This window comes from Paroedura picta, chromosome 16 (genome assembly GCF_049243985.1).
Source record: "Paroedura picta isolate Pp20150507F chromosome 16, Ppicta_v3.0, whole genome shotgun sequence".
NCBI lineage: Eukaryota > Metazoa > Chordata > Lepidosauria > Squamata > Gekkonidae > Paroedura > Paroedura picta.
In genome coordinates, this window is record NC_135384.1 from 557,124 (window position 1) to 582,872 (window position 25,749).

The 25,749-nt window shown below is 58.7% G+C and overlaps 2 protein-coding genes across 9 annotated transcripts; one reads left to right on the forward strand and one right to left on the reverse strand.

Moving 5' to 3' along the window:
- Positions 1-1,945: 1,945 nt before the first annotated feature.
- On the reverse strand, positions 1,946-17,500 carry NYAP1 (neuronal tyrosine phosphorylated phosphoinositide-3-kinase adaptor 1). Of its 8 annotated transcripts, none has more exons than XM_077312834.1 (8): positions 17,206-17,346; positions 15,999-16,188; positions 15,633-15,883; positions 7,636-7,928; positions 5,903-7,162; positions 5,269-5,475; positions 4,673-4,782; positions 1,946-4,478 (listed from the first exon to the last, which is right to left on the reverse strand). In XM_077312834.1, the coding sequence occupies exons 3-8, from the start codon at positions 15,827-15,829 to the stop codon at positions 4,221-4,223; spliced, it is 2,325 nt and encodes a 774-aa protein (XP_077168949.1). In that variant the 5' UTR covers positions 15,830-15,883; positions 15,999-16,188; positions 17,206-17,346; the 3' UTR covers positions 1,946-4,220. The 8 variants fall into 8 exon arrangements, with proteins under 8 accessions (XP_077168949.1, XP_077168950.1, XP_077168951.1 ...); XM_077312835.1 differs by lacking the exon at positions 17,206-17,346 and adding an exon at positions 16,491-16,511; XM_077312836.1 differs by lacking the exon at positions 17,206-17,346 and adding an exon at positions 16,308-16,484 and having other exon boundaries at positions 15,633-15,880.
- A 53-nt stretch (positions 17,501-17,553) lies between these two features.
- Positions 17,554-25,348, forward strand: TSC22D4 (TSC22 domain family member 4). The gene is made up of 4 exons (XM_077312840.1): positions 17,554-18,772; positions 19,358-19,524; positions 23,836-23,888; positions 24,608-25,348. The coding sequence occupies exons 1-4, from the start codon at positions 18,041-18,043 to the stop codon at positions 24,805-24,807; spliced, it is 1,152 nt and encodes a 383-aa protein (XP_077168955.1). The 5' UTR covers positions 17,554-18,040; the 3' UTR covers positions 24,808-25,348.
- Positions 25,349-25,749: the final 401 nt, after the last annotated feature.

The window sequence follows — 25,749 nt, forward strand, 5'->3', positions numbered from 1 at the left end:
CAATCTTTGTGTGCTTCAGGCCCACTTTGTCAGGTGCTTGAAATGCAATTCTCAACCCCTGGGTATACATTGGCATGGACACTGCGGGATAGAAGAATGCAAGGGGTCTCGCCTCTAACGGCCCACAAGGAGAGCAAAGCACTGGAATCCAGGGGTAAGCCGCATCCGGCCCTGGAGAGTTCATTTCATTGCCATGACTAAAAGCCACTTAAGGACCTCCTTGGTGAATTTGGCCAGCCCCTTTCGAAAGCCAGATAGGCATGTAGCCATCACAATATTCCCCAGCAGTGAGTTCCACAGGACAATTCTTCAAGCAAAGAAGCGTTTCCTGCTGGACAGATTTCTTTGCTGCAGGGCAGCTTCTAGCGTGTTAAAACCATACAAAAGATGAAAGCCCATAATGACAAACAGGACGACTATGCAGCCTTCCACTGGTTGCTCTGGAGAGGGTGGCCCTCCGGGCTTTTCTTGTCTGAGCATTTTGAAGGGCTTGTGATCCTGAACGCGTGAACACAGCAGCCTGCTCCAGTCCGGCTTCTTAGGCAGGTATGCAAAGCTTTTGATTTTGAAAGCCAGCCTTGTGATTCTGAGGGACTGGTAGGGGGGGGGGAAGGGAGGGGGTAATGATTCTGAGTTTAGATTTTCAAACTGCCTTGTGTATGGGAGTGTTGGAACTGCAAATCTTTTGTTTGCTTCATTAAAAATACCAGTTTTTGTGCAGTTTTCCAATCACTGCAAAAGGAGGTAGGTAAAGAAGCAGCTACTTAGCACTTCACAGGTTTTCAGGGAATCATGTTCCATCCCTCAGTCCTGTGGGAGTTCACAGCAGCAAGGGGTGAAGGTGTCCTGTCACCTTAACTGCCCCTGCATAACCTAACACCTCCAGACACACAGCTCTTGTGTTCTTGCAAACTCTTGTCATGTGCTCTCTGAACCTGTTTGGGGCCTGTGCTCCCCCTCCCTTCAGTCCAGTAATTGACTTTCTGGAGTTCTCCTGCACAGCTAACTACAAACCTTTTCCTGTACAGGAGGCTTCATGCACCTGACTGGCAGCTTTTGCAAGCACGGCATTTGTGTGGGGTTCAGAACAGCAGGTTATAAAACTGGGAAGGGGTTTGTGGACCACAGTTTGTATCCCACAGTACCCCACCAGTTCCAAGTAGGACACTAACCTTTCCCCCAGTTCTTCGGGAAGCAAAAGAGGAGAAAATTCCTAAGAACATAGAAAATAAGAGAGGCCATGTTGGCTCAGGACAATGACTTATCCAGTCCAACACTCTGTAAATCACACAGTGGCCAAAACTCAGTGCCATTAGGAAGTCAACCAGCAGGGTCAGAACTCCAGCATTCAGTCTGGTTCGGTCTCTGTTTCCCAGACATTGGCCCACTGTTTCTTTGGCGTGATTACCAACTTTCAGGTGGTACCTGGAGATCCCCCCTCCCCATTCCAACTGATCTTCAGGTGGCCAAGATGAATTCCTCGGAAGAAAATGCCTCCAATGGAGGGTGGACTCCAGTATGTAGCATTTCTAGGTCCAAGTTGGGAAAGATCGGCAGGGGGCAGAGGCCTATCTAGAGAGGAGGCCGGCTCAAGAGAGGATGGGGGCTTGCGGGTGGGCCCAAAAGGTATCCAGGATTTTGCTTCTTCCTGCTGGAGCCACGGGGGCTCTTCAGACTTTCTGCTCAGCATCCTACAGCTCAGTCGCCCTCCTGCCTATTGACAAACAGAAGTCCACAGAAGCATTCCCCGCCGAGATTGGCAGGGCCCGTGTCTTTTATGCCAGTCTCATACTCCTAAATGGCACAGAAACCAGGTTCTGCTGCATGCCGAGGAGAAGTTCCTGCCACTGAGCCACAGCCCCCAAGCTCCTGGTGTTCTTCTCTGCTCCTGTCTCTACTAGAGAGCCCAGAACCACACACAAGAAACTAGTCCACAGTAGAGCGACCCAGTGTGACAGTTCTGTTTTATTTTCATTGTTTCTCAATATATAAATACCCTCCCACGAATCCCCAGCATAAATATTTTTGCAAAGCAGTTCCATCATCTTGCTACGCTAGACAATCTTGTGAAATATTTAAATCAGGGGCTGGAGCATAAAACCAAGGAGTCCCGACTGGGTTCTCCTTCACCCTGACGGCGCCGTACCCAGTTTTTTAACCCTAATTCATGCCAACGCCCCAACCGGTCCAGCCGTGTCTTGTGGACGCTAACAGGAAATGGTGGCAGATGGATTTGCTCATGGTTCTGAAGCAGAAGTGGGTGAGGGGACGGTGTGGATGATGCTGAGAGGGCCCCGGACCAGTTCCAGAAGCTTCGTTCCCAAATCTGTTGGCTGAGGGTGAGTCTTTGATGAGAAAGGACAAAACGCTGCCAGCCTGGAGTGGCTTGCCTGGCACAGGGCAGAGGAAAACCCTTTGGCTCCACCTCTGCCAGCATGGGCCGTCACCAGGAGAGAGACGGAGAGTTCAGCACAAAGAGGTGGCCTCACGGAGAGGAATACCAGCAGAGAGAGAGGCTGCAAGGCCGGTGAGGGGGGAAGTCAGGACAAGAGGCTGCTGCTGCTGCTGCTGCTGCTGCTTGGCCAGTCCTGCCTGGAGGCTTGGTTGGGGCCATCTTTCTAACACTGCAGAGCCTGCCTGGGCTTCCCCTGTGATCCCACCGACTAGTCCTATGAACCGGACGGGGTAATACCCAAAGAAGAAGGTTCTCACCCCTGTGGGAGGCACTGAGCGCATGATCACAACAGTGATGAGCGACACGAGTCGCCACCAGGAATCCCACCCTGTCTCTTGTAGCCCACATTGAGCAAAACCCACCCTGTGAGGTTGCCCAAAGAGGGTGAGAAACTTTGCCAGGACATGGAGCCAGGCTGGAGTTCAGACTTAGCGCCATTGCCGGATGCCTGGGGAAGACACAAGCAGGAGAGCTCCCGCATTCCCCGCCCCGTGGCCCGGCAGCACAGTTCCAGCAGCACTTCAAGCCAAGCTCATCCCCCCAGGGAGGGCTGATTCCACTGAAAGCTTCTCCCCATCCCCACCCTGGATTTTGGCTTTTCTGACCAGTGAAAAAGGGACATTTCAAGCAGATTTCAGTGAGAAGAGTCAGCGGGAGAGGAAAGACAGCACACAGCCCCTCCTGGAGTCTCCAGGCACCTGCTGACATTCAGAACTGGCTTTCAATGTAAGCCAAATGAACCAGGGAAGAAGGGAACGGACACTGCGGCGGATTATTTTTGTAAACGGGAGATGTAGCTAACAGTTTTCCTACAAAGGAAAACATTGGCATTTTTATTATCGGGGAGGAAAGTTTATGGAAAACTGCATTTTCAACCCAAAGTTTCTGCCCCTTCTTCTAATTTGCCGGACTAGAAAACTCTGATTTCACAATTTCACTGCTAGACTGGGAAATGTTTGCTTATTTTATTTTGTAAGCTGATGGAGTCTGCCCCACAGCCAGAGATACAGATGCCAAGAAAGCAGCGGCTCAGTCTTAAGCGCCTGCTCTTCTCTCCCCTCTGCCCCTCCCCTGGGGATGGAGAGGCAGCTTGTGTCCAGGCATCCCAGCCTACAGAACTGGCCGCCCAAACGGCTTGGCAGATGCAGTGGGAGACGGCAACCACTCCGGTCTGGACTCTGCTTGGAAACGACAACCCCCGTTACCCACCCTCCTCCCCCGCGACAGAGTAACACCCGTGAGAATCTGGACATGCCCCTGGCACTCCGAGCCCTCCCTCTTCGCAAAGACCACAGACGTGCGGCTGCCCTGCTCACACTCCCAGGCTGGCCCCCTCCGGGAAAGAGGAATGGCGGCATCTTCCAGGTGGGTGGTTGGCACAGGCGCGGTGGGTGCGGAGGGTGAGGGCCAGGGGTTCCAGCGGGTAACCTTGCCCCCCTCTAAGACACAGCCCCCTGTGGGGTGAGCCTCTGGGGCAGCCGTTCCCGCCAAGGGTCCTTGAGGTGAGGCAACAGGCTTTCCACGCGGCTTTCCCAGAGCTGCTTTTGACCCTGGATCTTGGCTGAAGAGCCGTCTGCCTGGCTTTGCCCGCGGTTGTGTTCTTGCCATCGCCCAGCTGGGGGCAGCACCCAAGCAGCCCACGGTCTCTGCAGAGTCCCAGGCCAGGGGCCACGGGCAGGGCGCCACGCTGCCAGCAGTTAGCCCTGCGCCGTGTCCCGCTCGGCTCGCACAAGGCACCGGTTCCTCGGGGCTCAGCCCCGCGCCCTCATATGGCTGTGTCCCAAAGCACAGTTTGCTGGCGGCGGCAGGGGGGGGTCCCGGACTTGCGGTTCTCTGTATTCCTCCGCCAGCTGGGCAGGATTGGCATGCTCTCCTGCTTGCACAGGGTGCGCTCGGGGCGATGTCGCGCCTTGATCTCCTTGCACACGCACCGCTTCCGCTCAATCACCTCCAGGAGCTTGCCATCTCGCTCGCGGGAGCCCTGGGGGGGCCCGGGGGCTGGCAGTGGTCCCTGCTGCAGAGCCTGTGGGGGAAGGGCACTGTGAGGAGGGGGGTCACGGCTTCCCTCCCCCCTTCCCAGCCAAGTCAAGAAACCAGGTTTGAGCCAGGAAGGATGTCTGAGCCTGAGATTCTGCTTTCCACAGGCAGGCCAATGGGCCCCTCCCACCAAGGCCCGCCTCCAGCCCCCCTCCCCCCAGCACCTCCCTGCCTCCATACCAGACTGGCCGGGTCCCGGGGGTGGCTGCACGGCCTCTGTGCGTGAACCACAGCATGGCGAACCCCAGAGGTGGATGCAGAGCGACCCAGGAGGTAACCGCTAGTGAAATCTGGGAGGGGGAAGCAGGAGACACGCTCTTCAGCAATGCCACGCCCTTCGCTCAGCCCTCCCTCTCTGGGCACCCATCACGCTGGGCAGAAACATGGCCGGGAGTCACAGACACCTCCATGACGAAGCATCACTGTCTTGGCTCCCCCCCCCCCCAAAGCAAACTATGGCACAATCTAGGGGTGGGAGGGATGAGGGGCGTTCCCCAAAGCCCCCCCCCCCCCCAAAGGTAAAGAGAATCCAACCTCAAGAGCAAGTAGGCCAACCCCTGCCTCTCCCCTGCTTGGATTCTCTCTGCAATACCGTCTTGCTCTCTGCAGCCTGTCCTCATCTGAAGGTCACCTGCTTTTCTGCAGCTGCATCAGAGGCACATTCTGCAGCCCAAGAGCAAGCAGGGACCCCACGCCCCGAACCCTCAGAGCCCCTTTCCTCAGAGGGGATGCGTTTCCATCTAGGGCCTGCCCTCCCGCCCCCACAGCCTCCTCACCTCCGTTCCGGTGACAGGCGGGAAAGGTCTGGCAGGGGACGGGCAGGTTTGTCCGTACCCCGGGCATCTTGGCAGCTATGCCCTCGGGCCCCAGCGTGCGGACGGGGATGCCAGACTGTGCCAGGCCCGGCCCGGCCTTCTCTTCCTTCTCCATCCTGGGGGGAGCGCTGTCACTCTCTCCAAAAGCCTTGGGGCAGTCTGGGGCCTCTGTTAGGGCAAGGGAGAAGGGCTCAGCAGAGAGCAGACCCCCCCAGGCGGGAAAGACAGCCGTCTGCTGGACCGTGTGGGCACTGGGCCGGTCCCCCACTGCTGGGGCCCCAAGTGGCTCTTAGGACATTGTTCTCCCCACAACAGTCTGGTGAGGCAGGCCAGGCGGAGAGTTTGTGCTGGGCCTCAGATTTGTTCCTGGGGGCCCCGAGGTCCTGTTCCGGCACTTTACCCACAGTCCCATGCTGACTCTCCTCAGTGATGAAGACACAGTTTGAAACATGCTAACACCTCCCCCCATGCAAAGCACTGACAAACAAAACGGACCCCCCGAACGTCAGCCAGAGGGAGGCTGACCTCGGCCCCCTCTCAGAGACCGCAGCCCGAGATTCCCCCCCCCCCGCCCCCACTTGCAGCCAGTACTCACTGTCCAGTTCCTTCCCCTTCCGGCTCACGTAGCCCATTCTCCTCTGTAGCACCCACCCAAAGGGCTCCTCGTCTCCCGCTGGGCGGGCGCACTCTTCGCCAGGCAGGAGGTGGGCGCAGGCAACGCTGGTGAATGCCCGGTCCTGGAGTGGGATCTTGACCGCGGAGGCAGCTTTGGTGCCCACGTTCTTGATGCTCTCGTAGGCTGGTGGGCGCTTCAGCCCCACACAGGGGGCAGGATAAGTCCAGACCATGCCGAGGGGCGGGGGCTCGGGCAGCGTGCAAGCCCTCTGGGCCTGCCTGCAGGCGGGCACTGTAGAGGGACGGGCGCACAGCAGGACCGAAATCTCCTTCTCGGTCTTCTGCTCCATGGGGGCCGAATGTGTGGTGACCTTGACGGCGGAGTAGACCATGGTGTAGGAGACAGCGGGCTTCTCTTTGACCGGGAGCATGGAGGGGGTGGAGGCCGCTGGGGCGGCTGGCCCAGGGGCCTGCTTGGCCGGGGGGCAGATCATGCTGTGGGAGTTGGGGAGCTCCTTCTCTGCTTTGCTCTGGCCAGTGGGCTGGGGGGGGAGTGGCGTGGAGTGGCTGCGGGCACGACCTGAGGGGCCCAAGGCTGCGCCATCCCCTGGCCTCTGTTGGTGGCTGGGAACCTGGGGGGTCATGGGGGCCGTTGGGGCATCCTTTGCGTGGCATGGGACAGGCAACTTGGACCCTTCCTGGCTGGGTCCTTTGTAGCCCTTCTTGCCCTGTGGGAAGGCCAGCAGAGGGGGGCGGTGCTGCAAGAGGTTGGGGAAGGGGGGCGGGATTTCACAGGGGGAGGTTTTGGTGCTGGGCACCGCCTTGGCAGCCTCCCGCTTGGCCGGATGGTGGCGCGGGGAGGCCAGTGCCCCGTTGGGCCGGCATTCACCCCCTTCTTCCAGGAGCGGATACTTCATCTCTTCGTAAATGGCTTCGCTCTCGTCAGAGTCCTCGTCTGCTGCAGCTGGCCCCTGCGAGGGCGGCCCGGGGCCTCGGAAGATGTCCCCCACCATCTCAATGTACACCGGCTCGTCCTCCTCGGCATCGGAGCCCTTGGCCGCAGGGTGGGGGAAGGCGCGGCTGTAGCGCTGCAGGGCCCCGCCCAAGGGGGGCCCAGGCAGCCTGCCCGCATAGGCCTCATCAAACGAGACGGACAAGTGGGTGTGGGGGCTGCGCTTGGGCTTCTGGGGGGGCACCTTGCGTCCCAGCTCCCGACCTTCGGAGCTGGACTTTTGGGAACCTAGTGTGGAAGAGAAGCACAGAGGACAGTCTGCCGGTGACGGTTGGGAGGTCAACGGGGGCACGGAGGGGCACCTTTTCAGTGCCAGGGCTCGGCCCTGGAGGATGGACAGTCACACAAAAGGGACAGTCACGTGGCTTTCTGTAGAGAGCCAGTAGCCGGACCAAGGAGCCAGTGCATCCCAGCAGACGGAAGGCTCGGTCTGGCCTGGGGACGGGAAAGGCCTAGCAGTGCCCACAGGGCCGTCGGGCGGGATGGGATCTGGCACAGGCTCTGCCCCCCCCGGCCAGTTCCCCTTTGCCCTGCTCTGAGAGGCAGAGCCCGTGCGTGGAGTGGGGCCCACAGTAGCGCTTCCTCCGCCCTCGCCCCACGCCCGAGCCACTGGACACAGCCAAGGAACCTCCAGCACGGTTTCGAAAGGCAAGCCTGCTGAGATGGGCGGAGTCCCCCTCCCGGCCCCCTGCTCCCCGTACCTCCTTTCTTGCTCCCCGCAGGCTCCAAGGAGGCCTTGGCATCTGCGCTCAGCTTGGTGCTGGGATGGCGCTTGGGCTTGGCGGGCGGCTTGCGAGAGCCGGCAGCCCCGTCTCCCGAGCCGCTGTCCACGCTGCCCACGGAGTGGCAGGAGAGGGACCGGGGGGCCATACTGCTGGCACAGGGGTGCGGAGCATGTTCTTGCGAGGCGGGCATGGTCATGAAGCCCATCCTGAAGTGGCGACGGAAGGAGGCCACGTCCCGCGCCTTCCCCACCCCAGGCTCCTTAGCTGAACTGCAGAGGAGAGAGAGAGAGAGGAGGAAGAGTCAGAAGCCCCCCTGCAACCTCTGAAGAATGATGACACCACTGATGTGGGAATGAAATCCTACAGGTTTATTTCACCTCATTCAGCCCACGGCGGCCCACGGAAGACCCTGCTCCCTGGGAAAGACCGGCCGTGGCCTGGCCAGAGGATGGCCACCGGGCAAAGGTTCATCGCTCTGCTTGTGGAGACAGTCTAAGCCTCGTGACTTCAAATTCTCTCGTTGCTTCCTTTAAACAGCCCTGGGAAACAGGAGGCCTGGGTCCTCAGGGTTGGAGGAAGGGGACAGCACGGGCAGTGCCCGGAGCTGCAGACCTCCCTGCCCAGGGCCACTCCCTGCCCACCCACCTCCCCGGTCTTCTGAATCCACCTCCCGCTCCTTGCCTCCGGAGGACCTCGAAGAAACACAGTCAGCCTACCCCTGGCCAAACCTCAATGCCTGGGAGGAGCCTGCCCAGAACGCTCCTCAGTTCCCACACAGGAAGCCACACGAAACCGCCTCCTACTGAATCAGCCCCTCAAAATCCGTCTTGCCCTCAAAGACAGAGGGAGGCATTTCACATCACTCCCGCCTGGTCATCTAAATGGAAGACGCTGCAGACTGAGCTCGCGACCTTCTGCATGCTAAGCAAAGGCCCTTCCACTGAGCCGGGCCCCCTCCACCCCCCTCAGCAGACTCCCCAGCTCCCCCCAAGCGGGCCTCTACAGGGGCAACCCAGCGCCCTTCTCTTAGCGTGGCAGAAGAAACCAGCATGCAACCCCAGAGGCTGGGCCCCGGCTGCTGCCGAGATGGAAAGGCCGGCTGCTACCCCTGGCAGCAGAGCTGGGTGAGACGGCACAGCCATGGCAGGAGGGGGCATCCCGACTGAGAAGGGGCAGGGGCCAGTCCCCCCTCCCCGTGCTGCTTTGGCTTCCCTTCTTCGCCAACCTGAACAGGGCCCTCCTGCCTGCCCTCGCCCTTGTCCACCTTGCTCAGACAAGAATGGGCACAGCCCCAGGATGTTTCCAAATTCTGGGTGCCAAGAAATGACCACAACGGTCGGTCCACCCTGCCTCACAGGATTCACATTTCAGACCTGAAGGCGGTTGCAGATCGCTGGGTTGATGGGGAGTTGGCCTGCCTTAAGGTTTCTGCAGACCCCTCCCTACACACACACACACATGCATCCTCTTTCTAGCCTGCCCCCCATCACAGCCAAGCACACCCATCTTCCTTCCCTGCACCCTACTTTCCCAGCAGTACCTCTTCCTTTCCAATCTCCCCCCCCCCCCATTCCCAGGTTTCATTCACTGGAGTGCAGGGGCCTGGGTACCAAAACCATGAGGATGCAGCAGGATGCTGGCTGGTGGCCCAGCCGTTTCCATGGAAACTGCATCTGGGTGACCTGCAGGAGCCAAGCATTGGCTGCCTGCTGGTGTCTTAACCCTTCACTCCCTGCAGACTGGGTTGGGGGAAGCCATGCTTGCTTGCCTGGTTGGGACAGGTGAGAGGAGTTACCTCTGCCACCAGGCTGTGCCTCTAGTGAAGGTGGTCACAAGGCCAGGGGAGGGAGAGGGCTTTCACATCACTGGATCGGTTTAACTGGACATGCAGAGGATTGAACCTGGGACCTTTTGTATGCAAAGTACAGAATCTTCCAGCGCCTCCCTGTCTGACAGCCAAAGAGAACTTGGGTGGGTGGGACATAAGAGGACAGGACTCAACTACCTGGAAGGAAGAGAAGGCCAAGAATTCCTCGCTCAAAATCTTTAAGCTAAAAGTTAGGAAAGGCTTCCTAAGGATACAAGCAACAGGGAGGGACCCCCAAAGACTGTAGAATCCCCTCCTTTGATGGTAGTGGAAACCTTTCCACCCGCAGCCCACACAGTGCTGCATTCTTGGATTCTCTGCCCTTTTGGCTTCCTCAGCCAGCAGCCTCTCTCCTCCCCCTGCAGATCTTGCTCTTCTTGGGACTTGGAGACTCTGCTGGCCTCGGGAACAGGCAGCTGCACGTGTGGATGGAGCTTCCCTGGACCAGTGTAAAAATAAATGGTAGTAAATGTTTTATTAGTATACCGCCCCACCCTATCAGTTTGGGGTGATTAACATTATAAAGTCATACATAGTAAAACCATTACAAAAAAAAAAACAATCTTACATTACAAGCTGCCTCCTAATATTAATTCCCTATGGATTTTTACCCTGACAAATGTTATTATTCTTTAAAGTGCTCCTCAACCCTTTTATTTATTTTTATATTCTTTACATTTGTATTACACTGTTCCTGCTACAGGCAGACTAAGGCAATCCCCCATCTCTTCCTATGTGAGAAAAGCCCCTGACTGTTCAGCCTTTCCTCCTCGGATCACCTTGGCTGCCCTCTTCTATACTTCTAGCTCTGCTACGCCCTTCTTGAGATACAGTGACCAGAACTGAGCACAGTTTTCCAGCTGAGTCCACACCACAGATCTGCACAGGAGTATTTTAATTCTGGTGGTCTTATTCTCAATCCCTTCCTAATAATCCGCAGCACAGAGGTTGCCTTTGTCTCAGCTGTGGTTGACATTTTCATCGAGCTTCCCTAGGGCCACAAGGTCTCTTTCCCTCTCTGTCTCAGCAAGTTCAAATCCTATTAGGAAGTGCTTCTAGCTGGGGAATGTTATTTGCAACGTTGTCCTCTCATTCATGTTAGAGAGTTCTACCTGTAGCTCTGCAGGTTCCCCTGGGCTTTCAACATCTGGAATAATTTGTATCATCTGCAAATTTGGCCACTACGGTGCTTGATCCTAGATCACACGAGCGAGCAAATTAAAGAGCGTCATCCGCAGTGCTGATCTTTGTGGGATCCCTCCCCTCCAGTGCAAAACCTGTCCTCTTGTCCCGGGTTGGTTAAGTCTATTCAGCAGGTTTTGGGGAGGTACCTGCTCAAAGCCTTTCGGAACTCCAGGAAGATGGTATCTAGAGGACCACTCTTGACCACACATTTGTTAGCCTGCTAGATGGCCAGACTTCCCTTTGCAGAAGCCAGGCTGATTTTTCCTCAGCAGACTTTGTTCCTCTACCAGTTTTCTCTGTGGTTCAAGGCAACTTATGACAGCAATTTAAACATTTTCAGGAAAAACAAAAACTAACTGTTTCCAGAGTTAAGCCTTGGCATCTGTCCCAAGCAACTGGTTTGTGCTTCCCTGGATCCCCTTTTTGCCCCTTTTGGGTGCTACTTTTGCCACAGACTCAGAGTTCCTTCTAGAACCTCATTTCTTGTCACCTCAATTTGTCCCAATTCGCTAAACACACTTCTCAGAAACAGCAACTCCAGCAGCAGGTCCATGATTCACATCTTGTGCAGTAAAAACAAAGAATTCATTCTTGTTTCTGAGGAAAGGAGCTTGGCTTATGTAACCAGCCTCCCAAATCTTTCTGATCTCTAAGATGCTCTTGGAGGAATCTAGTTTTTCTACTGCAAGCCCACGTGGCTACCTGCTGCAAGAATTCATTCACTTCCTGTATTATTTCCTTATCTTCTTTACATGAACATCCAGGCCCTCACAAAAGTCCCAAAGGGTGCTCTTATAGCAGGCATTGGCTGGAGACCAAGGGCGCACTCTTAGCATCTAAATGAGCCCCCTGCCTAATTCCCTGCCCGGGTTTTGGCTGAGCCATTCTCCCCCACCTAAATTGGGCTAATAATTTCATTTCCAAATTCTGTAACCTCAGGCCCACAAGAGTGACACTTGAGGGAATGACCGAGTAATTTTATAGATTAATCTTTAGGATTTTAATGTTTTATTGTATGATTTATTTCTGTTAGTTAGAAATCACCCCAAGACCATTTTAGGAAAGGGGGTAACTCAGAAATTTCAATAAATAAATAAACAATCCTCCAATTTCTTTGTCATCCACTGACCCAATTGCCTCCCTGGCTGGTTTCTTGCTCCTCATATAAGAAGAATAAAAGGGTTGGTTCTTATATGCCGCTTTTCTCTACCCGAAGGAGTCTCAAAGTGACTTACAGTCGCCTTCCCTTTCCTCTCCCCACAACAGACACCCTGTGAGGGAGGTGAGGCTGAGAGAGCCCTGATATCACTGCTTGGTCAGTTTTATCAGTGCTGTGACTAGCCCAAGGTCACCCAGCTGGCTGCATGTGGAGGAGTACAGAATCGAACCCGGCATGCCAGATTAGAAGTCCGCACTCCTTACCACGACTACGCCAACTAGCTGAAGTAATGCTGACTATTTTTTTCACAATCCTCAAATATTCTTTATGTTTGCCTTCTTGTCAATCTACATGCATTTTGCTTCTGGGCTCCTTGATGTTCACCTCACTCCGTTAGACCTTCCATTGTTTCAACAAAACCTTTCCCCTTTCAGTGGCTTCTTTGACGTGGGTAAATAGTCGCGCCAGCATCCTTCTAGACTAGGCAGTACATTTCCTGAGATGAAACATAACATTTAACATTTTAACTGAGCCTCAGGTAAGGGGATTTTAAATGGTCTTCAGGCATTCCAGAGGGAACTGATTCTCTTGATTTTCATTTTTAAGAGAACTAGAATAACTATCTAATTTTTAGCTTCCTTTTGACTAATCCCCACATTTTTCACAAAGTTCCCCCTGTGAAATCAAAATCTCTAGTCTTGGACTTTGGGGCAACTTTCCATTAACATGAATTCTGAACTTAAATAGTCTTGTGGTCATCATTCCCAATCAGCACAATCACAATTGCATCTTGACTCCCAATCAGAACCTAATTTGGACTTTTGACATTTCGAGCTGGATCCGTGATCAACTGCTCCACCGCACACTCATTTATGATCGCAAGAAATCCTGCTTCTGTGTCTAGACTTGAACTCACATTTGGCCAATTAGTATGAGAGGTTGAAGTCACCAGTATTACAACCTTTCCACTTTGGTTATCTTCCATATTTCCAACTCAAACTCTGCTTCATGGCTTTGTTCAGATGTATGATAGCACACCCCCATTTTTAAGGATTCCTTAGGGTCCAGAATCTTCACGCCTAGTGATTCCATGGAGAAACATATTCTCTATTTCCTGGTTTATGTGATTTTACTCTGTCCATGTAAACGACAGACTTACATTATTAAGTTCAAGTGAATGTAAACCAGAAATAGTATGGGTTGAAACCTGAGATGTTATCAAGGAAGAATGTACAAAGAAGTAGTCAAAAGAAAACCTTCAACATATGACTGATGAAATTGCTAAAGATAGATGAAAAAGCAAAAGTAAAAGGTGAGGGAAATAGGATTAAAAGCCTAAATGCAGAATTCCAGTGACTCACAAGTAGAGAAAAAGGAGAACACTTATAAAGAAATAGAAGGGAGCAACAAGAAAGAAGGGATCTGTTCCACAAGATCCAAGAAATCAAAGGGAAATTAAAATCATAGTTAGGCATGCTGAAAGATCAATATGGAAATACATTAACTGAACAAACAAAATAAAAATGGGAACAATACTGAAGAACTGTTCAAAAAAGATGAAATGACAGATTCCTTCCCAAAAGCATATTTTGAAGAAAAAAACTACAGTTTTTGAAAGTGAAGTGAGAGCTGCACTGAGAGCAATTGGGAGAAACAAGTCACCCAGAGTAGATGGGATGTCAATAGAGCGATTCCAAGCCATAGAAACAGAATCCATCTGAATCTTAACACCATTGTGCCAACAAATATGGGAAACAATCCAATTCAATTTGTTACAGTCTTAGACCAGCATAAAATATGGGAAATGAAACCATGATCCATAGTCTGGAAGTGCTCAACTTAAATCCCAGTGCTGGAAAAAAAGGAGACGTCAAGGACTGCAGCAACTACCGGATTGCGACATTTATTTTTCACGCAAGTAAAGTGATGCTCAAAATCTTACAACAAATACTGTTACTATATGTGGAATGAGAAATACCAGATTTTCAAGCTGGATTCAGAAATCATATTTCAAATGTACATTGGTTCCTGGAGCATGTGAGAGAATTTCAGAAGCAAACCAACTTGTGTTTCCTTTATAGCAATGCGTTTGACTGTGTGGATCACAAAAATCTATGGCTAACTTTAAAGGAAATGAGGGCGCCACAACATTTATTTATTTATTTATTTATTTGTTTGTTTATTTATTTAGATTTTTATACCGCCCATTTCTCTGCAGCTCTGGGCGGTTTGATCGCCCATCAAAACAATCTGTGCCCAAAGCAAGAGGCTGCTGTTAGGACAGAATATGGAGAAAGAGAATGGCTTCCAGTTGATAAAGGTTCAGACAAAGATACATTTTATCTTTCTCCCTCTTCAACATGTATGCAGAACAGATCATAAGGAAAGGTGGATTAGATTTAGATGAAGCTGGAGTGGAAATTAGTGGGAAGAACATTAATGATTTGAGATAAGCAGATGATACTACATTATCGCTAGAAAACATGGAAGACTTGAAATGATTCCTGATGAAGGTTGGAGCAGAAAGTGCCAAAGCAGGATGACAGCTGGACATCAAGAAGACAAAAGTACCGACCACTAGGAAACAATACAACTTTACATTTGATGCTGAAGAAACTGAAATTGTTAACTATTTCCTGTTCCCTGGCTGCCTCTTCAACCAAAAGGGAAACAGCAACCAAGATGTCAAGAGGAGACGGAAACCAAGGAGGGCAGGCATGAAGCAGCTAGAAAAGATCTTGAAGGTTGTGTTGCTGGTGACCAAGATTGAGTTACTAATTCATGTCATAATTTTCCCCAATTACAATGTGGATGTGTGAACATTGAAGAAAGCCGACGCAGGGGAAAAGTAGAATCCTTTCAAACATGGCGTTGGGGGAGAGTTTTATGGATACCCCAGGCCACCAAAAAGACAAATAAGTGGATCCTAGACCAAATTAAGCCTGAACTCCCCCGATGAGCTAAACTGGCTGAACTGAGGCTCTTGGGTCACATGACGGGAAGACAAAGAGTCCCTAGAAAAGAGAATAGTGCTGGGCTGAAGTTGAAGGATGCAGGAAATGGGGAAGACCCTACGTGAGATGGATGAACTTAATAAAAGAAGCCAGAAAAGCAAGGCCTGAGTAACCAGTCTAAGGCTCAGTCACCAGTCTAAGTGCTGCTCTTAACACCTTTTTAGTGCTGAAGGAAGCAAAGCCCCCGCCCTTTTGTACAGGCTCATCTAAGTCCCCCATTGGCAACCGGCAGTTTTGTGGCATCAGGGGTCCTGGCCTTCCCCTTGTGCCCGGGAGCCGGCACCTTCTCTCTGGGACCCCCTCGCTGCATTTCCCAGCATCGCCGGTGCCAACGCATGGGACCCCTTGGCCGCAACAGCCAATCCGGCAAAACAGTAAGGGAAGTCCCAGCATTCAGGCCAGCACAGAACTCAGACTCTATATTCATAATGTTTGCATCCCTCAGGACAAAAACATCCCCCTCAAGACATTTGCTTTGTTGTCCTGGCCTTCCGGGGTAACCTCCTCAACCACAACGGGGAGCATTCTGTGTCAAGGTACTTGTGATTTCTTTGGTGCTTTCTGAGCGCAGCACCTGTGTTTGGACTGCTGCAGGTTCAGTCCTGGTGACTTGGTCTCCTCCCCCCCCCCATGCCACCCTGCAAGGGCTCAGTCTGGGGTCCAGCGACAAGGAGGCTCCTGCCCGGCTGATAGGGATGAGAAGCCAGGCCAAGAGGGACAGCCGGACCCGGGGGAGGGGGGCGCTTACCCCTTCTTGGGCTCCTCGTCCTTGCTCTGTTTCCACTCCACCTTGCTCTTGCGGTACAGCAGGTTCATCTCGTTGTGCAGCTGCTCCCGGGGCTGGGGCTGGTGCGTCTGGCTGAGGGCCCGGTAGGCCCAGCGGCCCCGATCCTCCACGAACTGCAGAAACACGGAGATGAGGGCCTCCTGGGGGCTGGCATTCATCTTCTCCGGGCTGGCAGGCGGTGTGCGTAGGGGAGCGCCCGGAGGGGGGCGCTGCTGCGGGAGAAAGAGGGCATTAGGGGGACCCGAGGCCTCTGAGCCTGCACAGATCTCAATGAGGCTGGAGGTGGGCCCGGCCCGGCCGTGCCGCCGGAGGAAGCGAGGCGCCTACCTACTATCTGGGGCCTGCTCGGCAGGGCATGTCTGGCGGCGGCAGCCGCGAAGCCCCACTGGCCAGGGGCAGCTCAGGGCATGGTGGCGTGGCCGGGCGGGTCAGGTGCGAGGCGCGGCTGCTCCGGGGGTCGCCAGTCCATGCTGCGCTGCTCCGGGGCCTGCCGCCAAGGGTGGGGTCCTTTATCAGGCTGGGGGGGGGGAAGAGAGGGAGAGAAAGGCCGGGATGAGAGCGGGAGGGGGGCCGGCCAGGGTCTCGCTACCCCACCCGCCCGCAGCCCCCCCACGCAGCCCCCGCTCCACCGCACACCTGGCGGCGCCTCCTTCTCCTGCATCCGCGCCCCTGCTGCGCCCATCATCCCGTTGCCGCGGCGACGCTGCCGGGCGGGGCCAGGGAGGACCACTCCGCCCGAGGCGGGGAGGGAAGGAGGGAGGCGCCGCGCGAAGAGGGCCCTCCTCCTCCTCCTCCTCCTCCCGCCGCAGCGCCGCTTACCTGCCTGCCTGCCCGGCCGGCCGCGCGGTCCCCCCCCCCGCCGCCCAGCCCGCCTGACGCAGCGTCGCGGCGCCTCCCTCCGCCCGGCAGACGGAGCGCGGGAGGGGAGGGGAGGGGAGGGGCTCCCGGCCGGCCGGCCGGTCGGTGTGTCTGTCAGTCGGCCGCTTGCTCTGCCGCCCGGCGCCCTCAGCGAGGCGGAGGGGGTGGTGCGGCCGGGGCATCTGTCCCCGCCTGGCCTCCGCGGGGCGCCCTGGCACACGGAGCGCTCGAAGCCCCCTCGGTCAGGCTTGCCGGGCGCCGCGGGGCTTGCGCCGGGAGGGGGGTCGGCGGAGTCGCAGCATGCCACTGAGCATGTGCAGAGTGCAGTCGCCCACGGGGGCCCGGCGGAGGCAGGGAGGGGCGGGGGTGGGGCCGGCACCCCGAGACCTCCGTTGGCCGCTCGGGCACACGCTGCCACGCCCGGCTCGGCCGGCGGGGGGCAGCAGCGGCTCAGGCGGGGAGGACTCCGGAGCCGCTTTCCCGGGGCGACGCTAGGCCGGGCCCCCCGCCCGCCACGGGTAACCCCGGGCAGCGCTGCGCGGGCCCTTCTGCGGCTGGGCGCCCAACGCGGCCCGGGGGAAGAGGCCGTCGCGGGCTGGGGCTTGCGGGGGGGAGGTTGCCGGCTCCCGGTTGGGAAATTCCGGGAGATTTGGGAAGGGGACGCCTCCGTTCCCACCTCCAGAGCTGCCGTTTGCTTCAGGTTACGTCGCCCGGCGATCGAGGCGTCGGTCCGGGAAAATTCCAGGTTCCTCCTGGTAGCTGGACCAAAGGGGGAGTCGCTGCCGCGAGCCAGGGTTGCCATCCTCCAGGTGCTGTCGGGAGGTGTCCCGGCATGACACCGGGCGAAGGCATCCGCCTTGGAGGGAGGGGGCCCTCCGGGCCCCCCTGATGTTCCTCCCCCCGGAACCCCCGCCCTGCCCGGGCCTCCTTGCCCAGCCCGGAGTTGGCACCCCGCCCTCCCCTCCGGGCAAGGGGCGGCGCAGGAGTGAGGCGGGCCGGGGGAGGCGGGAGGCAGTCAGCTGGTCTGGCGGGGGCCGGACTTCCTCCGCCTCCTCCCCGCCTCCTCCTCCTCCTCCTCCTCCTCCTCCTGCTGCTGCTGCTGCTTCTGTCTCCGCCGCTTCGGCTTCGGCTGCTGCAGCGGGGCTGCTCCCCAGGCGGCGGCGGCGGTCCCGGGGGCGGCAAGCGCGGGCGAGCGGGTGGCTGGGTGGGTGGGTCCGGCCGCCTGCCCGCCCGCCTTCCTGCCTCCGCCGCTCTCCTCCTTGCGCGCCGCCCTGCCATGCCTCCCGCGGCTGCGCTCCCCTGAGCGTCGCCGGAGCCGCGGGGGATGGTGGCGGGCGGGCGGGCGGCGGAAGGCCCGCGCTCCGGTCGGCTCTCCCGCGGGTCTGGCACGCCCGCCGGCCGCCCCGCCCTCCGGCCCGCCGCCTCTCACCGGGCCATGGCCCCGGCCCGGCCCCGCTCCCGGTAGCGCAGCCGAGGGCGGCCCCGCGCCAGCCGTGCCTGCTCCCGCTGCCATGAGCGGCGGCGGCGGCGGCGGGAAGAAGAAGAGCGGCTTCCAGATCACCAGCGTCACCTCCGACTACCCGCCCAAGGAGGGCCCGCCGGCCGCAGGGGAGGACGCCGATGGCGGCGGCGACGGGGAGGGCGCGCGGGCCAAGGAGGGCGCGGCGCCCGCCCGCAACGGGCCCTCCTCGGCCCCGGGCTCCCCGGGGGCGCCCCCCGCCTCGCGCTTCCGCGTGGTCAAGCTGGACCAGGGCTCCGGAGAGCCCTACAAGCGCGGCCGCTGGACCTGCCGGGACTTCTACGAGGCGGAGGCCGAGCAGCACCTCGGGGGCCGCCTGGCCGACTCGGCGCGCCACCCGCACTCCCTGGACTCCCGCCTGGAGGTGGCCGCCCTCCTGCCCAAGGCGCCCGGCCTCTACAGCCCCCAGCCGCCCCGCCGCGCCGCCCACCTGCACTCCCAGCTGCTCCTGCCCGGGCCCCCCGCCGCCGCCCCCGCCGGCCACCAGGCGCGCTCCCTGGGCGGGGGCCTGCCCCTGCTCGCCCACCCCAACCGGACTCCTGCGGCCGGCCCCGGGCCCCTGCGCAGCCCCCTGGCCCTGCCCGAGCCCCGCTCGCCCGCGCCCGCCGACGGCCCCGCGGAGCCCGCCGACTGGAGCCCCCCCGGCCCCGGCCCCGAGGAGCACTTGCTGCCCAAGAGCGTCACGCAGCTCATCCAGAGAGAGTCGGAGGAGCGCGGCGGCCAGGTGAGCGCCTGGCGGGGCTGGGGCGGGGGGGGGGCACCGGGGCAGCCCTTGCTCCTTGAAGCAGGCCCAGGGGGGAGCCCGTGGTGGGCGCAGGGCTGGGGTCGCGCCGGCTGGGGGCCCCCTCACTGGCCCGGCCCCTTCGGAGGTGTGGGTTTGGCCTGGGGCCTGCGGGCCCTGTCTGAGGCCACAGCCGCACTCCAGCTGCAACACCAGCCTGGGCTGAGGGGGTGGGGGTGGTTAGAAGCAGTTGCCCCCTCCCCCTGGGACAGAACAAGGAGCCATTGATGAGGGGCCGGCCTCCTCCTTGGGGCTCTGTCCCCACCCCCCAGGCTGCTTCCCCTCTTCCTAGAAACCCCTCCCTGCTGGCCCTGGCCGGGGCACACAGAAGGGCCTTGTCCTGGCCGGCCGGCCGGCCCTCCGCTCCACGCCTGGCGGAGGAAACACCCGTTGACCCGGCTCTTGTCCTCTGCTCTGCCGCGGGCGACTGTCCCCCCCCCCGCTTGTAGGCCTAGGGGGGGGGCGGGCAGGCGGGGGGGGGGCTGGCGGCCGCTTCCCGCAAGGCTGAACTCTTTGTTGCCCTGCCAGGCTGCGCCCAGAGAATCCCGCTCACGGTCCTCGTCCCCAGCACCCCTCCTCCTCCTCCGAGATGCCAGCCCCAGCCGGAGAACCTCGGACCCTTTTGGTGCTGCCCGCTTCAGCTTGGCACGGTCCATGTTTGGCATGGGGGCTGCCCATGACAGCGACGATGACAGGTAGGTGCTTTGGGGGCCCCTGGGGAGGCCATGCCAACAGGGCAACCTGGTCTGGGTGTGCGCGGTGAAAGGGGGATGTGGGGTCTGTGCGCGTGCAGAGTCTCACCCTGTGAGCAAGGACACCCTGGGCTTCAGGACTGCGACCTTCTGCTGATGGGGAAGTCTTTTGCGTTTCGGCAAGAGGAAGGAAGCGAGGACAGAGGTGGAATCGGCCTGCAGGAGCGGAAGTGGCCCTGTGTGGTGTGTGTGTGGGGGGGTGTCATCCCGGCCACCGGAGAGGGTGAAGCTGCTTGGAGATTCTGCCATGATGCAACAGGCCATGCTGGGTGGGGCAGGGTTTGGCATTAAGCTTCCCCCTCCCCAAACCTTGTGGCTGGAATGTTGGGTGCTGGGCACCCTCCTCCTCCTCCTCCTCCTCCTCCTTCTCCTCCTCCTTCTCCTTCTCCTTCTCCTTCTCCTCCTCCTCCTCCTCCTCCTCCTCCTCCGTGTTGGCTTGCTGGGCTGCATCAGCTGAGGTGTTGATGACTGCTTTCCTGAGAGGGTGGGGTGTTAGGTGGAAATTGGGGGGGGAGAGCAGTGAACTTGCCCTGCCCCTCAAAGCAGTGGGGCAGCCCACTAATGCTTCCCAGGTAGGTGAGACATGTGGTGCTCTGGTGCCATCTTGGCCCTCCTGGAGCAGAGGGATCCTTCCCGGGGTGACCTCCCGTGACCCTGACTGGGCACTGGCTGCTGGGAAGGGAGCTGAGCCAGCAGGGGTGCCTCTTTGGGGGGCTGTGCCCCCTGTCAAAGCAGTTGACCAAGGCCTTCCTGGAGAGGCCTGGGGCAGTCTCACCCGTGGCTGGGGGGCTGGCTTCCTGGAGGAGTCTTCTCAGTTTAGGCCACAGGGCTGGGGGGCTGGGCAGAGGATTCCTGGCCCAGCCATCTTGCCCCATTGTTCCTGGGAAAGTCCGTTCTGCCTCCCCATAAGCTGAATTCCCCTTCTATTTCTCTACCCGTCTGGTACATTTTTACCCTGCTGTCCAGCCAGTGAGCTCAGAGAGGTGTGAATGGGTCTCCCCTTCATCCTTGCAACAGCCCTGGAAGGTAGGCTAGACTGAGAGCATTCCTGGTCCAAGGTCACCCCGCAGGCTTCCCTAGCAGAGATTCGCACTTGGGTCTCCCCTTTTTAAACTGCAAAGACTATTTCTTTCTGGCTTGGCTGCCTACAGTGGAGAAGGGCAAACCGGGCTGGCTCAAGCTCCCCCCCCCCCCACATTCCTCCTGGGATTTGATGGGCTATTCTTGGTGGTGTTTATGGAAGCACTGCCAGGAGGCCGGACGGAGCAGCCAGTGAGCACGAGGGGTGGGTGGATGGGCGGGCGGGCGGGCGAGGGAGGGTGCGGGCCCTGCCCAGTGGCGGTCTTGGCCCAGCCCCAGAAGAGACAGGAAGGCTGCTTCGGGCGGGGGTGGGAAGGGAGCACCAGGGCTGAATGGCTTTGTGAATGCCAGTGTGCAGCCGTCCGTGTGTGCCTTGGCACTCTTCCGTGCCAGCTGCTCCGACCCTGCGCCCAGGGGCAAGGAGGCTCCCTCAGGTGTCACACATAAACCAGCCGGGCTGGTTCTTAAACTCACCCAAGGCACGGCCCACTGACCCCCCCACCCCACCCTGGTGGGTCTCCAGGTGTGCAGTTAACACCCGAGAGCCTGCGACACGCCCCTGCCTGGCCGCCTTCCCTGGGTCCATGAGCCATGAGCAGCGGGGGCTCCCTGTGAGAGGTGGGCGCAGGAGGGGCTGGCTCACGCAGGGGCAGGCAGCTTCCGCCTTGGCCCAGAACGGCTGGCCAGAGTCCCAGGCTGCACGTCAGGACGGCCAGGTCCAGCTTCCGGAGTTCTGCTTCCAAATCAGAGCCGGGTGCGTGCTTGGCGGCTGGGCCCTCACTCACTCCCCAAAGCTAACCAGGGAGTCTGTCAGAGCGGGCATTCTCCCAGCCAGCCAGCCAGCCAGCCAACCTCCTGGACTGGCCGGACACTTCGCCTGCCCCGTTCCCCGCCTGCGGGAGAGCTCTGCGAGCGGCCTGCAGAAAAACACGCTGCTGCTGCTGCTGCTGCTGCTTCTTGGGAAAAGGCCAGGCTTGACAGGACACATGTTTGTGTCCGGAGAAGGCCCCTGAATGCGTGGCTTCACGCGGGGGGGGGGAGGGCAGTCTCTCTGCATGCTCAGCACACTGCCTGGCCTCTCAAGGTGGGACAGCTTGGGCCGTGGGGGGGGGGCAGGGGGGCCGGGAACAACTGGCTCTGGGCCCGCTGGGGCCTGCTGCCTCTCACGCCCTCCATGTGCACCCCACCTCCACAGGGGGTGGAAAGCAACAGTGGGGCGATGCTAGGGGTCCCAGAGAAGCCAAGGGTGGGGTGGGGAAAGCTGGCACCCATTTCCCCCAGCAGGCCGTGGTTGGGCTGAGCCCTCCGATCTGTGCAGCCCATTAGGCCCCCTGCGCCCAAGGCCTGGGCTCTGCCCCCACTGAGCAGTTCCTGGTGCTGAGTGACGTCACTGGCGTTGGGCTCCTGGCCAGTTTCCATAGTGACACCCCCACCCTCTGCCTGCGAATGGTATAAACAGAGGGGGGCAGGCGTATAATGGCCCCTTTGTGCCCCCCCTCCCCCCTGCTGCATCACAGCCAAGAACGGCTGGCGGGGGGGGGGGACCAAATGCCTTTGTAGAATCCGGCCCGCTGATCTGACCCGTGCCCCTGCAGAGGGTCCTGGCTTGACCCTGTGGGGGGCGGGCCTTGACAGGAGGACGGCCAGGGGTTGCTCGGGAACCTTCTTGCCTGCTGGTGCAGCTGCTGCAGTGTTGGCGGCCCTCCCTTCAGTGTCTCAGGGCACAAGGCATGGGCTTGGCCCATGGGAGGGCAGGCGAGGGGGCCGGGTGCCAGGCACAGAGGCGGCTATTTATGCCTGGCCACGGAGCCCCGCCGGGCATCTGTGGAGCGGAGGGCCCCGTCCCTTCCCATCGCATGCGCTGCAGCCCCAAAGCCTTATGAGAGGAAAGGATTTGTAGGGTCCCTCAGCAGCCGGGTCTCGGAGCAGAAGCAGACAGAGGGGAACAGAGAGGGGAGTCTTCGGGGACCGTGGGCTCAGGAGGGAAGACCCGTGGATAGCCGAGCCAGAGCTCCCAGGAGACGGAGCCCCAAGCCAGAAGAGTGAGGGCCTGCGCCGGGGCTGGCCAGGAGCCGCCATGTCCCTGGATCACCCAGGGACGTCAGTCAAGGCCTTGGTGAACGCCTTCGAGGCCCACCAGGGGTCACGAGGCTGTGGCTGCTGCCTGCTTCCTGATGGAACGGACCCCCGCCTCCACCGGCATCAGGGCTGCACCTCCCCGGTCCTTTCTAGGGACGTGTCCCCTGCCCGGACTAGGCCAGGGGACACCCCCAAAGGCCACAGGAAGCTTGGTGGCCGGAAAAAGGAGGCTGACCAAACGCTGGTGTCTCTGATGCTTGTCCTCCACAGGTAGTGAGCAGGGTCCTCTGCGCTGCGGGAACTGATCTGGAGGGGGTGTGGGGGAGCAGGTGGGAAGGAGGGGGGGACAAGGTTGGGGAGATGGGCTCAGAGCCCTGCTCTACCATCCGACTGTGGGCGGAGTCCCCTGAACTGGCAGTCTGGCCTACCCTGCACGGTTGTTGTGAAGAAGTGTGAGGAGGGGATCTCCGTGTGGAAACCGTGGGCTTCTCTGACTGAGGAGGGGAAAGCCGGTCTGGCAGGACAAGTCATGGTGTTTCTGTCGCAGGAAGAGCCTTCAGGTTGCTTCATCCCAAGGGCAGCACAGGAGGGAGGGCCGGGGCTTGGAGGCTGTGCTTGTGGCCCGCAAACAGCTGCCCCACAGGTCAGCAGCCCGAGTTCTGGAAAGGGCAGGGAGGGGAGCGAGACGTTCCAGCAGTTACTCCGAAGACCCTTGGGGTGTGTTGAACCTTCAGGGCCACCGTGCTCCACAAGTTACTCCCTGCCTTTGGCGGACCCACCATGAGTGCTCTTCTGTGACAAGGAAAGGTGCTGGATGTGTGCTTTGACCATCCCACTCGGAGTAGGGCGCTTTGACAAGCATGTTCGTGTGCTTCAGTGTGTTTTTGTGCCCCTCTCAGGCGCATGGCTGGTTTTGTGGAAGATTTTCTAGTGGATCAAGTTGTCTGGAACAGGGGCAGGAAATGAAAGATGGAGATCGGGGTGGGGCCCGGCCAGTTCTTCTCTTGGGCATGCGGGGGGCGGCGGGGTTGTGCCCGGGGGGGGGGATTCCCCCTTGCCTCTTAACGCCTCTGCCTGTCTCTTTCTGCCTCACAGCGGTCCCAGCAGCAGCATGACCGCAATAGACAACAAGATTGAACAAGCCATGGTGAGTTGAGGGGCCCAGCGGGAGACGGGGGGGGGGGGGCTGCCGGCAGGGTGGACAGAAGCCTCTCGTAGCTCTGCATGGCTGCCCCTCTTTTGGGGGCCCAGAAACAGTCCCCAAAGTGTTGCAGAGACGGGAGGGGGGGGCTCACTTGTCCACACAGTAGCCAGAACTTATTGAGAGTTGAAAGCTGCCGCTGCAGGTAGAAGACTTCCCATCTCTTTCCTCACGCCGCCCCTGCTGGTTCCTTTCCAAGGGGTTGGCATGACTGATTCAATTTGCACACCTCCAATACTCCAACGTTGGCAGCCTTGAGTGACCCACTCTGCATGTGCTCATGGGCACTCTTGTTAATATTTCCTTTGACTCTCGAGAGCTCTCATTGGTTTCTAAGGTGCTGCAGGGCCCGCCTCTAGCTGCCTTTTGATGCCCCTTATTCACCTCTTGGTCATGAGCTTTGAGTATCTGGCACCTTTGAGGTGATAGAAAGCTGGGGAGGAAGGACTGGAGGCTACTTGTGGCTCTCTGGAGTCCTTTCGGGAGCTCTGGGTTTGAGTGCTGCCTCTGTACGTAGGCATGAGCAGCCCACCCCATCAGGGTTACTTGGAGGGTGAACCAAGACTGCAGCCCCTCTGGCACCCTCTGTGTGTGGGGCGGGGTGTGTGGGGGGGAGAGCACCGTCGTGCCTCACAGGCTGCCCTCCTGTCTGCCCCTCCTCCAGGAACCTGGTGAAGAGCCACCTGATGTTTGCCGTGCGGGAGGAGGTGGAGGTGCTGCGGGAACAGATCAAGGAGCTGTCGGAGCGCAACGCCTTGCTGGAGCAGGAAAATGCCCTCTTGCGCTCCTGGCCAGCACCGAGCAGCTCTCCCGCTTCCAGGGCTCAGCTCCATGCCGCCAAGCCCCCCCCCAGCAGCACGGTGTGACCCCTTGCGGTGTTGGGGCAGGGCAGGGCAGGGGGGTACGTGAGTCACAGATTCCCAGAGATGTGAAGGGGGGGTGGAGCACAGCAGGCAGGGGGGGAGCGTGAGTGCGTGCGTGTTTGAAGCCAGCCTTTTTTTGGGGGGGGGGGGAGGAAGGGGAATAACTAACACAGTATGTGCCTTTGGGGGGGGGAGGGGGGTAGAACAGGACTTCTTGGTTTTGTCCCCCAGTTCTGGAAAGGGAGTGGGATCTTTCACCAAAGACATGATAAGTATGGGGAGGGCACCTTTAGGTCTCTCACTGATGGGGTGATCCTTAAAAGTGCCACATTGGTCAGACCTTCCTCCCCCCCTGCACAGCCAGGCCTGTTCTGCAGTCATTTTGTTGACATGGCCGGGGGGGGGGGGGAGTCCCATGGGGCCCTGGCCACCCTTGATGTGGGGAGGGAGGAGCGCAGGCTGGGGTAGATGGAGGTGGCAGTAATTTTATATTGGACACTTTTTTCAGAATTTCAGGTTATTAAAGTGCAAAATTGCTCCTGTCGCCCTTTATGGTGGTTGCTGTTTGTTTCTGCGGGGGGGGGGGGTGTTGGGGTTGCTGTTATACATGTGACTCCTGGCCAAAGGTGGAGGGCTCAGATGCCATTCAGCCCACACCCCCACTGCTTTGCAAAAGCAAGCATGGCTTCCCTGGGCAATGCACACACATGAAGTGACGTGTGGCCTTGCCCGTTTGACATGGGGGGAACATTGTCCTTTGCAGGAGCGGCCGGCCCAAAGCTTGGCATCTTCTTCTTTGAGGCAGGGGCTGCATCTTGGATCACCGGATTTGCAGTGGCTTTCCAGCCCCGCCAAGGAGCAGCTACATTGCTGGGCTGGCAAAAGGCGGGATTCTGGCCTCACTAGCCAGGCACACGTGCCCCTGCCGCAGAGGAGAGACAAGGC

What these genes read in the sequence shown, in the direction of transcription:
- TSC22D4 (XM_077312840.1), top strand. Translation starts at nt 18,041, where the DNA reads ATGAGCGGCGGCGGCGGCGGCGGGAAGAAGAAGAGCGGCTTCCAGATC. An exon ending in CGGAGGAGCGCGGCGGCCAG is followed by an intron (nt 18,773 to 19,357) that starts GTGAGCGCCTGG and finishes TTGCCCTGCCAG; the next exon opens with GCTGCGCCCAGAGAATCCCG. An exon ending in CATGACAGCGACGATGACAG is followed by an intron (nt 19,525 to 23,835) that starts GTAGGTGCTTTG and finishes TCTGCCTCACAG; the next exon opens with CGGTCCCAGCAGCAGCATGA.
- NYAP1 (XM_077312830.1), bottom strand. Translation starts at nt 17,331, where the DNA reads ATGGCAACCCTGGCTCGCGGCAGCGACTCCCCCTTTGGTCCAGCTACC. An exon ending in GAAGGGGAAGGAACTGGACA is followed by an intron (nt 5,476 to 5,902) that starts GTGAGTACTGGC and finishes TTGCCCTAACAG; the next exon opens with AGGCCCCAGACTGCCCCAAG. An exon ending in CCCGGGACCCGGCCAGTCTG is followed by an intron (nt 4,479 to 4,672) that starts GTATGGAGGCAG and finishes CTTCCCCCACAG; the next exon opens with GCTCTGCAGCAGGGACCACT.